The sequence below is a fragment of the Esox lucius genome, chromosome 19 (assembly GCF_011004845.1).
Source record: "Esox lucius isolate fEsoLuc1 chromosome 19, fEsoLuc1.pri, whole genome shotgun sequence".
NCBI classification, from domain to species: domain Eukaryota; kingdom Metazoa; phylum Chordata; class Actinopteri; order Esociformes; family Esocidae; genus Esox; species Esox lucius.
This window is the reverse complement of record NC_047587.1, coordinates 31746000-31758576: the sequence shown is the minus strand read 5'-3', so window position 1 is coordinate 31758576 and position 12577 is coordinate 31746000. Positions and strand designations below refer to the sequence as shown.

Genomic DNA, 12577 nt, shown 5'->3' with positions numbered 1-12577 from the left:
TATACAGACTGGCTTTGACTGGATTTCCAGGAAATAACCCTTTGTGGAATCATGAAATTATATATATTTTCAGCTTATTTCTCACTGATATTTTAACTACATCTAATGATGATGATTTCTCGTGGTATTTTACCTTGAAGTTGTAGTTCCTACAGTATGCAGAAAGTGAGTGAAGTTATTGGCAAACTCTGTACAGCAGACAGGACTGACTGCAACAAACATAACTAATATGGTTGCCAATAAAATCATGTCTACCCGACACAACAACATATTTTCCTACCAAAAGGATGGGAAAGTGTTTCATTAGTCTTGGCATGACAGACTCTACAGCAGAAATAATAGGCAAAGATGTTTAAAACCAACCCAAGACACATCACAGCCTGATGTTGAAGCCAAGTGGGAAAAACAAGCAAAGAGCTGGAACCAAGCATGCACAACTGAAAGATGCTATTGGTGTGTTTCAGCATGTATTTGCATATTCCTTTTATGGAACACATACTATGTGAAGCACACGTGTGCAAAACTCTTGAAGAACTATGCAACATCTTGTAGTTGGGGGAATATAAAATCTGCTCCTCTTAACAGAATTTCATCATTGTTTTTCATTTTCACATTCGATTAACAATCTGGGTCATCGTTCCATCGTTTCTATAGCGCTTGGAATTGATGGACTTTCTGGGTAACTTGAAATAGAGCAAACATATGTGACAGACAACCACCAAGGCTCTGCTCATTTTCTGGTCTGGGATCTGCCGCATCCCTGTAAGGACTCAGTTTTTCTCGACTGGCTTACTTAGTGGCAACAGAGTCACCTAACGGATAAATACCAGTACATGCCAGAGAAAGACCGCCACCTGCTGGCACCTGCCATGAAGAGATTGTGGTGCCTCTCCAGACAATTCTCCCAATAAATCGCAAGGCAGATGTGCAAGAATGTCACGTTTTAATAAAAACAAACCATACAATCTCTGTCTTGCCAGCTCAGTTCTTTAAGAAGAGAAGGCAGTGACATCAGGAGTGACAGAATTTCTCTCTGCCAAACCGATCTTATATTGTTACAGCAAGCCAGAACATTGTGGGACACAACAATAACAACAAGATCGATCAAGAGCATAATAGAGTCTGTGGGTGTCATTTTGAATTAGTCCATTTTCTTCTTCAGAAGTATCATTTATCAGTCGGACATACCTCTAACCGGGTCATCAGGAAAGATCAGCCAATGATTTTGACTACATTCAAAAGGTGAAAGCCCTCATTGGCTGTGTCCATGACAGAACAACCTTTTAGCCACTAGAGGCCTCAATCATTGTCTATGGAGACCAATCAGTCTAGACTACATACCTTGTTTCATCAGTACAGTAGTCGTAACCTTTGGCAGAGTTCTCCTAAATCACCATACTGTAAAATCTTGACAGTGGATCCTGTTTCTAGTCATTGAACAACGTCCTGTGTAAATGTCCATAAAAAAACAGGATACCTAGAACAGTAGAGAGTAGTTTTGAAAAGGTGTTTTGTATCCTATGCTTGCTTGTTAGTGCCAAACAAATCTTTACTGACTGGTACATGTTCAGGCAATCAGTGGTGGTGATATTACCACTACCCTTTTAAAAGCATTTTTCACAAAAGCTGGGAGAAATGTCATGCAAAATATTAAATGTGGGTAAACTGTGTTAATTGCCTTTAACCCCCACTAACAGGAGGTAGGAGGACATGTTTTGAAGTTCGATAAAATCGATGGAGTCAAGAGCAAAACAACGGCTTCAGGTCACCATAGTTCAGGCGTTCAGTCCTGTTTGCCAGGAAAGCTTCATTAATTTCCCAGACATTCCGTTCTTTAAAAAAAAAAAGATGGCCCAAGACCTTTTTTGTCACACTTGGTGATTTCCACCGGACTGAAAAAAGTGAACAATGTGTTTTTTTCATCCAAAAACACAACTGAATTTCCCTTTATCTTACCCCCAGTTAGTTTGCTTCCTGCTGTTCTCCCCTGGACGGCCACAGGTCGCTGATCGGTGTGGCTGTGACCCAACTGCCTCCCAATGCCCTGTGTAGTACCCTACTTTTGACCACGGCAAACTTGCCTCTGGATAAAAGACACAGGGCTGTATAGGAAACAGGGTGGCACTTGGTACTCGCAATGTGTCCGTCCAATAGGATGAAGACGCTGCCCTGTCCGTCCTCGTTACGATCAGCCTGTCTGGTTCATAACAACCAGGGGTGTTCATTAAGAGGTTTAAGCATGCAGCTCGAGGTCTCCTGTCGTGAAGGAAGGCAGTTTGGGCTGGACTGTGTGGTCTGACTGTGAGGCACAGTGGGAATGTTCGTTCATAAAGATTCCTATTGAGCCCCGTTTACTCCTAATTCAACCAGTCTGTTACCCCGAGAGGCCATGATGACACATCTGCATGGTTAGCAGGTATAGGCGGGTGGCTGAATAACACGGAGTGGTTGGAAGCATTCTCAGAGCACCCCGAAAGAATATGAGACAGTCTAGTATTAACTCAATTTAATTATTTATAATATATGTAAAGATATTTTTTCTATACCATTCCCACCTGAAGGTTAGTTTGTGTGAGATGCATACTGTAGGTACTGAGTGATTGGTGGTTAGCGACAGTTGCCAGGCCTCAGTGCCAGTATGGTCTTATATTTTCCAAATTCTTGGGACGGTCACACCAAACCTCTTTAGCATTAAAACTTCATGAGGAGTTGGTAATCACCAGGCTAGATGTTATGGTTATCAACCAGACCAGAAGTGGTTTTGGGTTGTATCAGAATGCTGGGCAGTAGTCCCCTCAGGTGCTTCCAGTGTTCAGAATAATTATGTGTGTGTGTGTGTGTGGGAAGTAGTTTTGTATACAAAGCAACTGTGTAAACATAATTCTGATTGATTTAATTTTTTCTACCAAATCTGACATAACACACAGTCATTGCAGAAATATATGACCTTGTACACCCGATGATGCCCACATTGTGGTTACTAAGCACTACTTCCAAAATGACTGACTGAAATTGTACTAAAGCTCTGGAGTGTATCAATGTTTAATATATTTTGCATTTATATAATACTTGTATTGACTTACATAACATAATGATGCAGGAAGATGTCAAAATTAATAATTCTTACAGCACTGCATGAATTGGTACACTGCCATTTACTGGGAGGCCAAGAGACTAACTTCCACTAGAGATCTTCTCACACAGAAGTCAGCTTGAAGTGCATTAATTAACAGCAGACCCACTTAGATCAGCCATGTCATATAAGGGTTACTAGTTTTGTAGCTTACATGCATGTTTTATAGGATACAGTCTTTGAATGTTATTACTGTAATTTTCTTATTGTTAATACGACTAAACACGTTTTTAATGTTGTAGTCTACAGTATGTACTAATTTTCAATAATTGTGAAGTAGAGCCCTCTGGTGGCCTTTAAAAAAGGGGGATTGTAAAAATCAGAGAATTATGGCAGCATTTGGCAGCATTTGTTTTCACAAAGAAAACCTTCACAATTACAATTTTAAACTATGTTTTCAGGCTATAAAGCGTTTGCTTCCAATCACTTTGTTTATAAGCTTGTGTTTGAACCAGGCCCACAAGCAATATTTAAGTAATATTTTCAAGAACCTGTCAAATTGAAGAAGCAAATACAGGCTGCTTTAATTTGAAGATATGCATTCCACAGCAGTATGGTCACACACAAACAATCTGATCGTTCAGTAAGTAAAGGCTACAGGAATACATGGAATTATAATGCCAAGCTTAATATTCCTCATGAAATGGGTATTCAGGATGGTCACTCCACCTATGGAAAAAAGAAACAACACGCTCACTGTATCAATACATACATTTATCCATCCCCCAGGATTGTAGCTACTATGATATACTCACATTAGAAGCTCCACAAAACGGACGTTTCTGTTTAGTCCTTCAATTGCTTTCATTTCATCCTCGGTAAGCGAAAAGTCAAATATCTGAGATAGAGTAAAGAGGGTATCAGGACATACCGGACTCTTATTGTTAAACCTTTATTTCAACATGGAACACAGACTGAGACCAAGGTCTCATTTCAATCTGGGCCCTGTGTGTAAATGTTTACCCATACAGTTAAGTTACAAAAGTTAAAAACAAACAGGAAAAAAAAAAAACAACAGACAAAACAATACATACAGCTTAGGTACAAAGAAATTACATAAAACAGACAAAACATTATCACAAATAGCACAAAACAAGTAAAATACAAAATATTTCTAAAAAGTATATAAAAAAAATAAAACAGGACGCCAGTGCGGTGTAATGTATTATTTGAGGTCAGTGACCATGGTTAAGTCAGATGAACACACCTGGAAATTGTCCATGATCCTATCAGGGCTGAAGCTTTTTGGGATGACCACCACTCCTCTCTGGATGTTGAAGCGCAGGGCTACCTGGGCACTGTTCTTTTTGTACTTCTTCGCTATGGACACCAGGAGCTCATCCTCCAACAGAGGAGGACTCTTAATATTCACCCACGAGGCGTCTCTTGAAGTGCCCAGGGGGCTGTAGCCTACGACCACGATGCCATTCTGACGGCAGTACTCCAGCAGCTTGGGCTGGGTGAAATACGGATGGCACTCAACCTGTGTGCAGATTGGTCATGGTTATGTGCACTGGTCTGATTAGGATGTAATGGCATGTTTGGATCTAATTCAATCGTGGTTCTATGTCCTAGTAATGGGTACTGATCTGATAAGGAGGTTTTTCTATAGGCTATAGTAATGGGTGCTGATCTGATAAGGAGGTTTTTCTATAGGCTACAGTACTGGGTACTGATCTGATAAGGATGTTTTTCCTATAGGCTCCAGTAATGGGTACTGAACTAGTTAGCATGCGGTCCTATGGATTTGCATAAAACATGTCAGCACTGAGAAAGTAGCATGTCCCACCTGGTTGGACACAGGTCTGTGTTTGAGGCCAGGCTTTCTCAGAATGAGTTCCAGCTGTCTCCTGTTGAAGTTGGATACTCCAAGAGATTTGACCAGTCCTGCATCTTTACAGGCCTCCAAAGCCTATTAGAAGACAAGCCCCTTTAAAGCATGTCCGTTAAAACTGACATGATAGATATACCCAAGAGAAAAACACAAATTCTAGCAACTCTGGATTGAACTTTGAACACAGGGTGACTGACTATTTATGGCTTTGTCGTTAACACAAAGATGAGAATCACAGCTAATACAAAGGTTGCAATGATATCTCCATTTTGTGCCCGGGCGACTGATTTTGTTTTGTGTGTAAGCAGTTTTAATCCTCTAACTACGAACGTGCTGTTCTTTAATTATAACCACCCCATGTGTATGGTGAGTTTCTCAGCTATTCTAAACACAATTCATTCTAACAATGAGATAATGATACACATTAGTCTATGGGCCTGGCACAAAGATCTTACCTCCCATGTTGCACAGAGGTCTGTCTTATGGTAAATATACTGTCCATCATTATGCTTAGGATAAAACGTGTCACCAGGCTGAAATTGAAATCCAGTGATTAGAATGACTGGCATGATTTACATTTTGACTTTAGCTAAAAAGGGTTAATGAAATAACGTTTGCATTGATCTTTAACACCAAAGCCTTTATGTGGTTGGTGCAATTACAAACCCACACAGAATAGACCATAGTAGCTACAATTGGTTTACCTTGAATGCAGTGGGCATCTCAATAATGTATAAATCCACATAGTCAAGCTGCAGGGTCTTCAGTGTCTTTTCAAGGGCAGGCCTGACCAGCTCTGGAGGGTGGAAGGTGTTCCAAAGCTGTGACAGGTAAAAGGAAAAGTACCAGGTTTAAACAAAATAAAAACACTTGAAATTGTGAATCCCAAGTGAACATGCTTCTTCTTCAAGGACTAGGCATCTGGGCCAGGGAATACAGACCTTAAAATATACTGTTGTTCTATGAATTAACAAGCAATACATTAACTTCACCTTTCCACAGTAAAATATGTCTTCTCTTTTGACGGTTCCATCTGCAATTCTCTCTCTAATGGCTTGGCCTACTTCGTGCTCGTTGAAATACACCAGAGCCCCATCAAAGTGCCTGTATCCCACATCTATTGCATACTTCACACAGTTCAATGCTGTGTCTTTGGGTGTCTGTCAAAAAACATAGATAAAGTAATCTTACATGATTTCTATGATGAATTAAAAAGACTTGTTTATCACCAGTAACAACGAATCATTAACCAGTTAATATCACAGGCACTGTGTTAACTAAAACAAGTTTATCCATGAACCTCAAAACACATTCCAGTTAACAGGTAGCAAAGACAATCTCAGATGTGCATCTCTTACCGTCTGTGGGTTTCCATAAGTCCCTAGTCCCAAGAGGGGAATCCGGTTCCCATCACTAAGAGGAACTGAGTGGTCCTCAGCCGTCAGATTCATGTCTGTCTCTCTGTAGGCAGAAATGAGGGAGAAATGAGGCTTGGGCCTTCCTATCTATAAAACCTAATAGCTGATGTATTTAAGAAACTTTGATCCGCTGCTGAGATCTTTGCTCTCTGTGTCATTGACCCCAAAATGGAAAAGAAAAATATAGAGGAAAATGACATGTTCAAAGCTCATAGTTTCCTCTTGATTAAGAAGTTACACAAGGGTCATGACAGCTACAAGGCTATGGGCTGAAATATGTGCCACCAGAAACTGAATTTGAATCCTTTATATTTGAATTTGAATTGCTAAACTTGAATAATTGCATTGAAAAACTGAATTTGAATCACATAATTTGAAATTGTATTGTTTAATTTGAATCATTGCATTGAAAAACTGAATCTGAATTGTATAAATTGAAATTGAATGTATTCGTTTGGAACTGAAGTTTGGAATTCGTTTTGAAATTCTGAAGCCAGAATTTGGAGGATGCTACGTAATCGACGTCCGTCGAAGGACCGTTCCAATGTCGAGGATCCTCCGAATCCCACCAAGGACTGAGTCCTTCGTTCGGAAAATTTCCAATAGACGGCAAAGGATGCATATGTGTATCCTTCGCGGTCCTATATTACCCACAATCCTATGTGCACGGCTTTGCGAGCTCGTAATTAAAAAAAAATGTGACGGGGCAATATGCTTTTAAATGTAAGTATCTTTAGTTTAGTGTTTAACGTTACCATACCTTTGTTAAAACGGTAGTACATAAAAATAAAGTTTAACGTTTAAATGCCAGTACAAATTGCTATTTATAATTAGCTAGATACCTCACGAGCTAACGGTAGGCTAGCTAGCTAGCTAACTGAACCGAACCGGACTTGTCATATTAGCTGACCAAGCGTGCCGCACAAGCCCTGAAAAGTGAAGCCAAAACGTCTCGATCGCCCCCTGGTGAGTGGTCCCAGTATAGGTCATAAACCCCGCCTCCCCATGTTATTCAATGGGACGCGAGACCAACTAAACAATTAAATTACCGTTCAACATTTTTTTGCCGAAGCGGGTTTCTGTCATTTACTGTAGTTTGTATCACGCTAATGTAAATTCAAGAGTTTGTTTTTAAAATAAGTTGGTTTTTAGTTAGTTATTTAATGCTCTAAAAACGTTGGTGTGACGTCGTGATTGACAGCTATCTGAGCCGAGGAGCAACTGAAGCGCCAACAGGCTTTTTTCGCGATCTTCGGAGGACTACGGAGATTGGAGCTTTAAATGTAATCTCTAAATTTCTGTAATTGATATAATTTCACACGGACATAATGGGTTGTTGTGCAGTAGATTGTGCTAACCGATCTGGCATTTCCAATCGATCTTTGAATTTTTTTCGGTAAGTAAAATTTATAAGCTATTTAATTAGTAAATAAATGTAATGGGCTAGCTAACGTTAGCTAAAAGACAACAAGCCTCGTTAATAGCCATGTTAATGGCTATCAGGTGATCGTTAGCTAGAAGTTACCAATTATTTTTGTATTAGGCCTATTCTAAATTAAGGTTAAACATTATGTAAGTTAGGCTATAACATATCGTATTTTAATGAGGTTGGAGTGGAACGGAGCAGACAAAGTTCACAGGAGCAGGACTCCACTTCCAAAACAGTGCAGCGTGCTTGCGAGGGAGAGTGAGGGCGGGGCACAGGGGTGTGGCCATTGATTTCGCGGCTTTATGGCTTTACTTCCTGCTCGCTACTGCGCATAACTACTGCGCAGAACTGGTCCCAAGGTCGCTATCTGCGCAGACGCAAGTCCAAGATGTCAGCGCCATATCGGGACACTGGCGGCTTCAGTTTTCACCAATGGAAAAGAGCGAAGGGGCGTCGTCCATTTTTTTTACAGTCTATGTAGCTAACAGTTGTTAGCTTGGTTGCTGTCACCGGCATCTTTTATAAATCACTACCAGACGAAGGCGGGCCTTTTCACTGACGTAATGACGCAATGACGTGCACTTGGTAGCCTGTTCCATTGTACGTGTTCTTCGAATGCTAAGGAGGTGCCTGGCCTAGCCTCTGAAGGATCCTTCCTTGGAAGGACTAGTCCTACCAAGGAAGGATCCTTGACATTGAGAAACAGCTTCTATATATCTTCACATTCACTTCTCACAATTCAGATTCAGTTCTTTAATTCAATTTCAAGTTACTGAGACAGATATCCGGGTAGTTGGAGGATGAAGGAAGAACAATTGAGCACAGATCGATACAGGACCATTGGGGCACAGGACTCCTCTTGGGCCAATCAGCACCTACATGAAACAAGGAAGAAGCGCTTGCCGGCCTTGACCCAGACCACCGTGACAACCATGGATTCGACTGGGACAAATACTGTAATTACAATTTAACATATCTACGATCTAACTCCGGAGAATCGGAGCAGCAGGGGCGGTATTGCATTCGCTTTACCGCACCGTTGTGACGAAAAGAGAGCTGAGCCGGAAGGCAAAGCTCGATATACCGGTCAATTTTCCTTCCTACCCTCACCTATGGTCATGAAGACTGGGTCATGACCGAAAGAACAAGATTGCGAGTACAAGCGGCTTAAATGGGTTTTCTCAGAAGGGTGGCTGGTTTCTCCCTTTGGGATAGATTGAGAAGCTCAGCCATCCGTGAGGAACTCGAAGTAGAGCCGCTGCTCCTTTGCGTCGAAAGGAGCCAGTTGAGGTGGTTCGGGCATCTGGTAAGGATGCCCCCAGGACGTCTCCCTAGGGAGGTGTTCCAGGCACGTCCAGCTGGGAGGAGACCTCGGTGTAGGCCCAGGACTAGGTGGAGAGATTATATTTCAACACTGGCCTGGGAACGCCTCGGGATCCCCCAGTTAGAGCTGGCAAATGTGGCTCGGGAAAGGGAAGTTTGGGGTCCCCTGCTGGAGCTGCTGCCCCCGCGACCCGATACGAATAAGCGGATGAAGATGAGATGATCTAACAATCTTTTGTTTAACTGTTGTTAATGTTATAGCTGTTTTGTAGAAACAGGGGAAATTAAATCTTTCTCCCGACGTTGCAAACACAGTAGCTATTATCCCATGTTTTTATGGTAGCCTACTAGCTCTGGTAACAACATCTTTGCCTGGTGTTTACTATTTCTAAGCGTTTGCCTCTTCCTCCGGTGAAAGTTGTTGCAAACGTAGCTAGTGCTAGCCGCCGCCAAGTAGACTGGTCATGTCTTCAGCGTGATTATTTCCGATAACTACTCCTTGTGATTTTCATTGACACCATCATGGTACTGCTTACTGAGAGGGAGAGAGAGAGTAGTAACTGTGTCTGTGTTGCTGTATTTGGCAGGTGCTAGCATAATGTAAGGCCACAAACTTCAGGGCAATTACACAATAGCACTAGCACTATTCATTTGAATTGAATGCATAGCTAATTCCGATTGACTTGAACACAAAAATAGCACATTTACACTTCGAAAGAAAGCTGGCTGTTGTCCGTATTTGCAGGGAAAATAAAAAGGGATGGGTTTTAAAACTAGCAATCCAGTAGTGCTTTCATTATTTTGAGAGCATTATCTAGCATTGTAAGTACACTTACGTAAGATATTAGATTCTACCTCTGTGCTGGTACAGGTAAACCAATATTTAATTTACATTGTTTGCTTTCTGTCTCTGAAAAGGTGAACATCCAGAAGTGGGTGACACAGTAGACAATCCAGGTCACCTGTCCCCCAGTACGTTTCTCCAGTGGCTCACAGGACAGGGCCACATTCCTGTCTTACCAGAAGAGAAGAGAAACTTCTGAGTCTTTGTGCAGTTCAATCACACCTGTGACATCCAGTATGGTTCACATACAGTTTGCTACTCAACAGTCGCTGCATGTAATAATACAATCTGCCTGCTTGTTAAGCATATGCAAACTTCTACTGAGTTCAAACAAGTGATGACAGAGGCCTTCCATCTAGGGCAGGCATTTCATCAGGTTTAAGTGAAATGTTGCAGTTTCAAATATGCATATACATTCAGAGTCAAATAGTAATAGGTAAGATATTTGTGCAGTCTTTTATTTAATTTTTTGTTAAATCCAGTTCGTATCTGTTAACCCAATTCACTGTTCATGGGTGTATTAAATGACCCAGTGTGCATGGCTAATTGATTTGATATTGAAATCATTGTTAGCCACATTGAATGTTACACTTCAAACAGCATTTCCATATGTGCATCGCACCATTACAATGTTTGTCAGAGATGTCCTTCACTGCGTTCTTTTCCGCTTCCCTGTGGTTGTCAGCTTGACAGAAATCAGATTTAAAAAATACAAAATCTTTGGAAGCAAAATACTACATTTTGTGGAATTTTCTTGGTTTCAATTACTTTGCTGTGAATGGAAGGTGGACTATACGGTGCCTGGAAACATGTGGCCCTAGACTGGACTCGAGCAATCATGAATCATCATGAATTATTAAAAGCCTTTAGTCCTCGGATTGGCACAGACATGACTGTCAATGATGGTGAAGTATGGTCAAATAAATGTCTCTTCCAAAACTAATTGAATGAGAAAGGGGATCAATGGCAAGGCGTAGAGTTTCAATGTTCTCGGTCTTCAATGGACATTCCATTTCTGGCACGGTAACACCTGTGTTGGCAGAGTTATGAGAGAGCCCTGAGCTCTCCCAATCAATATCCTCAATTTGGATTCCCTAAAACCAACAGAAGATAGTATTATCAGTATATAGATTGAAAAAATTATTTAGCGGCAGGACAACGTCATTGGCATTATTACTCAACTGCCACATTTTCCTCAAACGTCTCTGGCTCGCGGATGGGGTGCTGCAGCATCCCAAGCTCCCACAGCTGGTTTGGGGTAAGGAAGCCCTTTGTCCTGACAGGATGATCGTTCCATCCAGCAGAAAACTTGGGCCAAATCAGCCTTGAGTCTTGGGAGGAAGGTGTACTGAGCACAGAAGAGATGGAGATTATCCGAGATGTCGAGGGATCCATCTTCCTCCAGGCTGTGTAATACGTCATAGTAAACGTGAGTAACTCCTGTCCAAACGTCCCTCCACAGATGTTCGATTCTACAATTCGTACATAGAAAAGTCTTCTTCAAACAATCAAACTATGTAAAAGAATTAGCCAAACAGTAATTCAACTTGAGTAAATATCACACTGAAGGGCACACCAACAATAACAAGATATGTCATGTACCTACTTGGATCTTGAGGTAATTTTGATAATCATTGCAAAAGGAATAATTCACCTCTGGTTGTGCATGATTTTTCCACTTATAAAGCTTCCATGTCCTGTGCCTCTCACAGTGAACATCATCTGGACAATGCTGACATTTTCAACACCCTAGTCACTTCTTACCCTGTAACACATCAGATTTTGAAGTTAGTATCCATACCACTGAATCCACAAAACCTTACTAAAAATACTGGATCATTTCCTCACACAGGTTCATGAAAACTAAATGCAGCATTGAATAAATCCTGATAATTTCATGTTTCATGAACGGCTGACAAATCATTCATATTGCTTAAACGATACGAGAACCATCATTGTAAATAAATTTACTGCAGCATTACTCACTTCCAAATCTCCTCACTCCATCCAGAAAAAAACTGAAGCGCAGTACTCGCGGTGTTGTTGGACCCAGCATTGAGGTACATTATCTAAAGGGTGGAAAACGGACATGAGTAATAATAGTTATGGGATGGTTGTCATAACATAACTAAGATTTTTTTTTTTGGATTATACCAGAAATATTTTCATGAGTATGTACTTTGTTACAGTAGGAAACTTACCTTCCTCGAGTAGCCATTGATGCCACCAAATATCACCATGAGTTTATGATTGGTGTCTATGTGCCGCAGAAAATGTGGGCCTTGAACACAGCTATTCTTTTCTGATATCACTGACATACTATGTATTAGATGACATTATTTCATACATTAATAGTAGGATTACTATTAATATTATTTATTGTGGGACTAATAATATTCCAAATAAGAGATGTGAGCTACAGAGAGGTAGCTGGTAACATAATAATCCAGAAGTAGTAAAGGTTGAAAGTAGTAGGAACTTTTCATTGCAAAGAAATGTAATTGCTTTATCATAAACAGATTAAATTATCACTGATTGCTATGGATTTCATGTCAAGTTGATATCAAATGTAATGGCGGCGATGGATGAGAAACCA

The 12577-nt window shown here is 40.8% G+C and overlaps 1 protein-coding gene and 1 long non-coding RNA gene across 2 annotated transcripts; both read right to left on the bottom strand.

Annotated features, from left to right (window-relative positions):
• Window positions 1–2872: 2872 nt before the first annotated feature.
• Window positions 2873–6473, bottom strand: LOC105018484 (aldo-keto reductase family 1 member D1). The gene is made up of 8 exons (XM_010883955.4): window positions 6326–6473; window positions 5960–6127; window positions 5672–5788; window positions 5423–5500; window positions 4923–5045; window positions 4341–4616; window positions 3889–3971; window positions 2873–3802 (listed from the first exon to the last, which is right to left on the bottom strand). Exons 1-8 carry the CDS (start codon window positions 6416–6418, stop codon window positions 3760–3762), a joined length of 981 nt encoding a protein of 326 aa, XP_010882257.1. The 5' UTR covers window positions 6419–6473; the 3' UTR covers window positions 2873–3759.
• A 3469-nt stretch (window positions 6474–9942) lies between these two features.
• LOC109616953 lies at window positions 9943–12373 on the bottom strand. The gene is made up of 3 exons (XR_002198244.3): window positions 11968–12373; window positions 11164–11746; window positions 9943–11075 (listed from the first exon to the last, which is right to left on the bottom strand). It is a non-coding gene; the product is annotated as an uncharacterized LOC109616953 (long non-coding RNA).
• Between the last annotated feature and the right edge of the window lie 204 nt (window positions 12374–12577).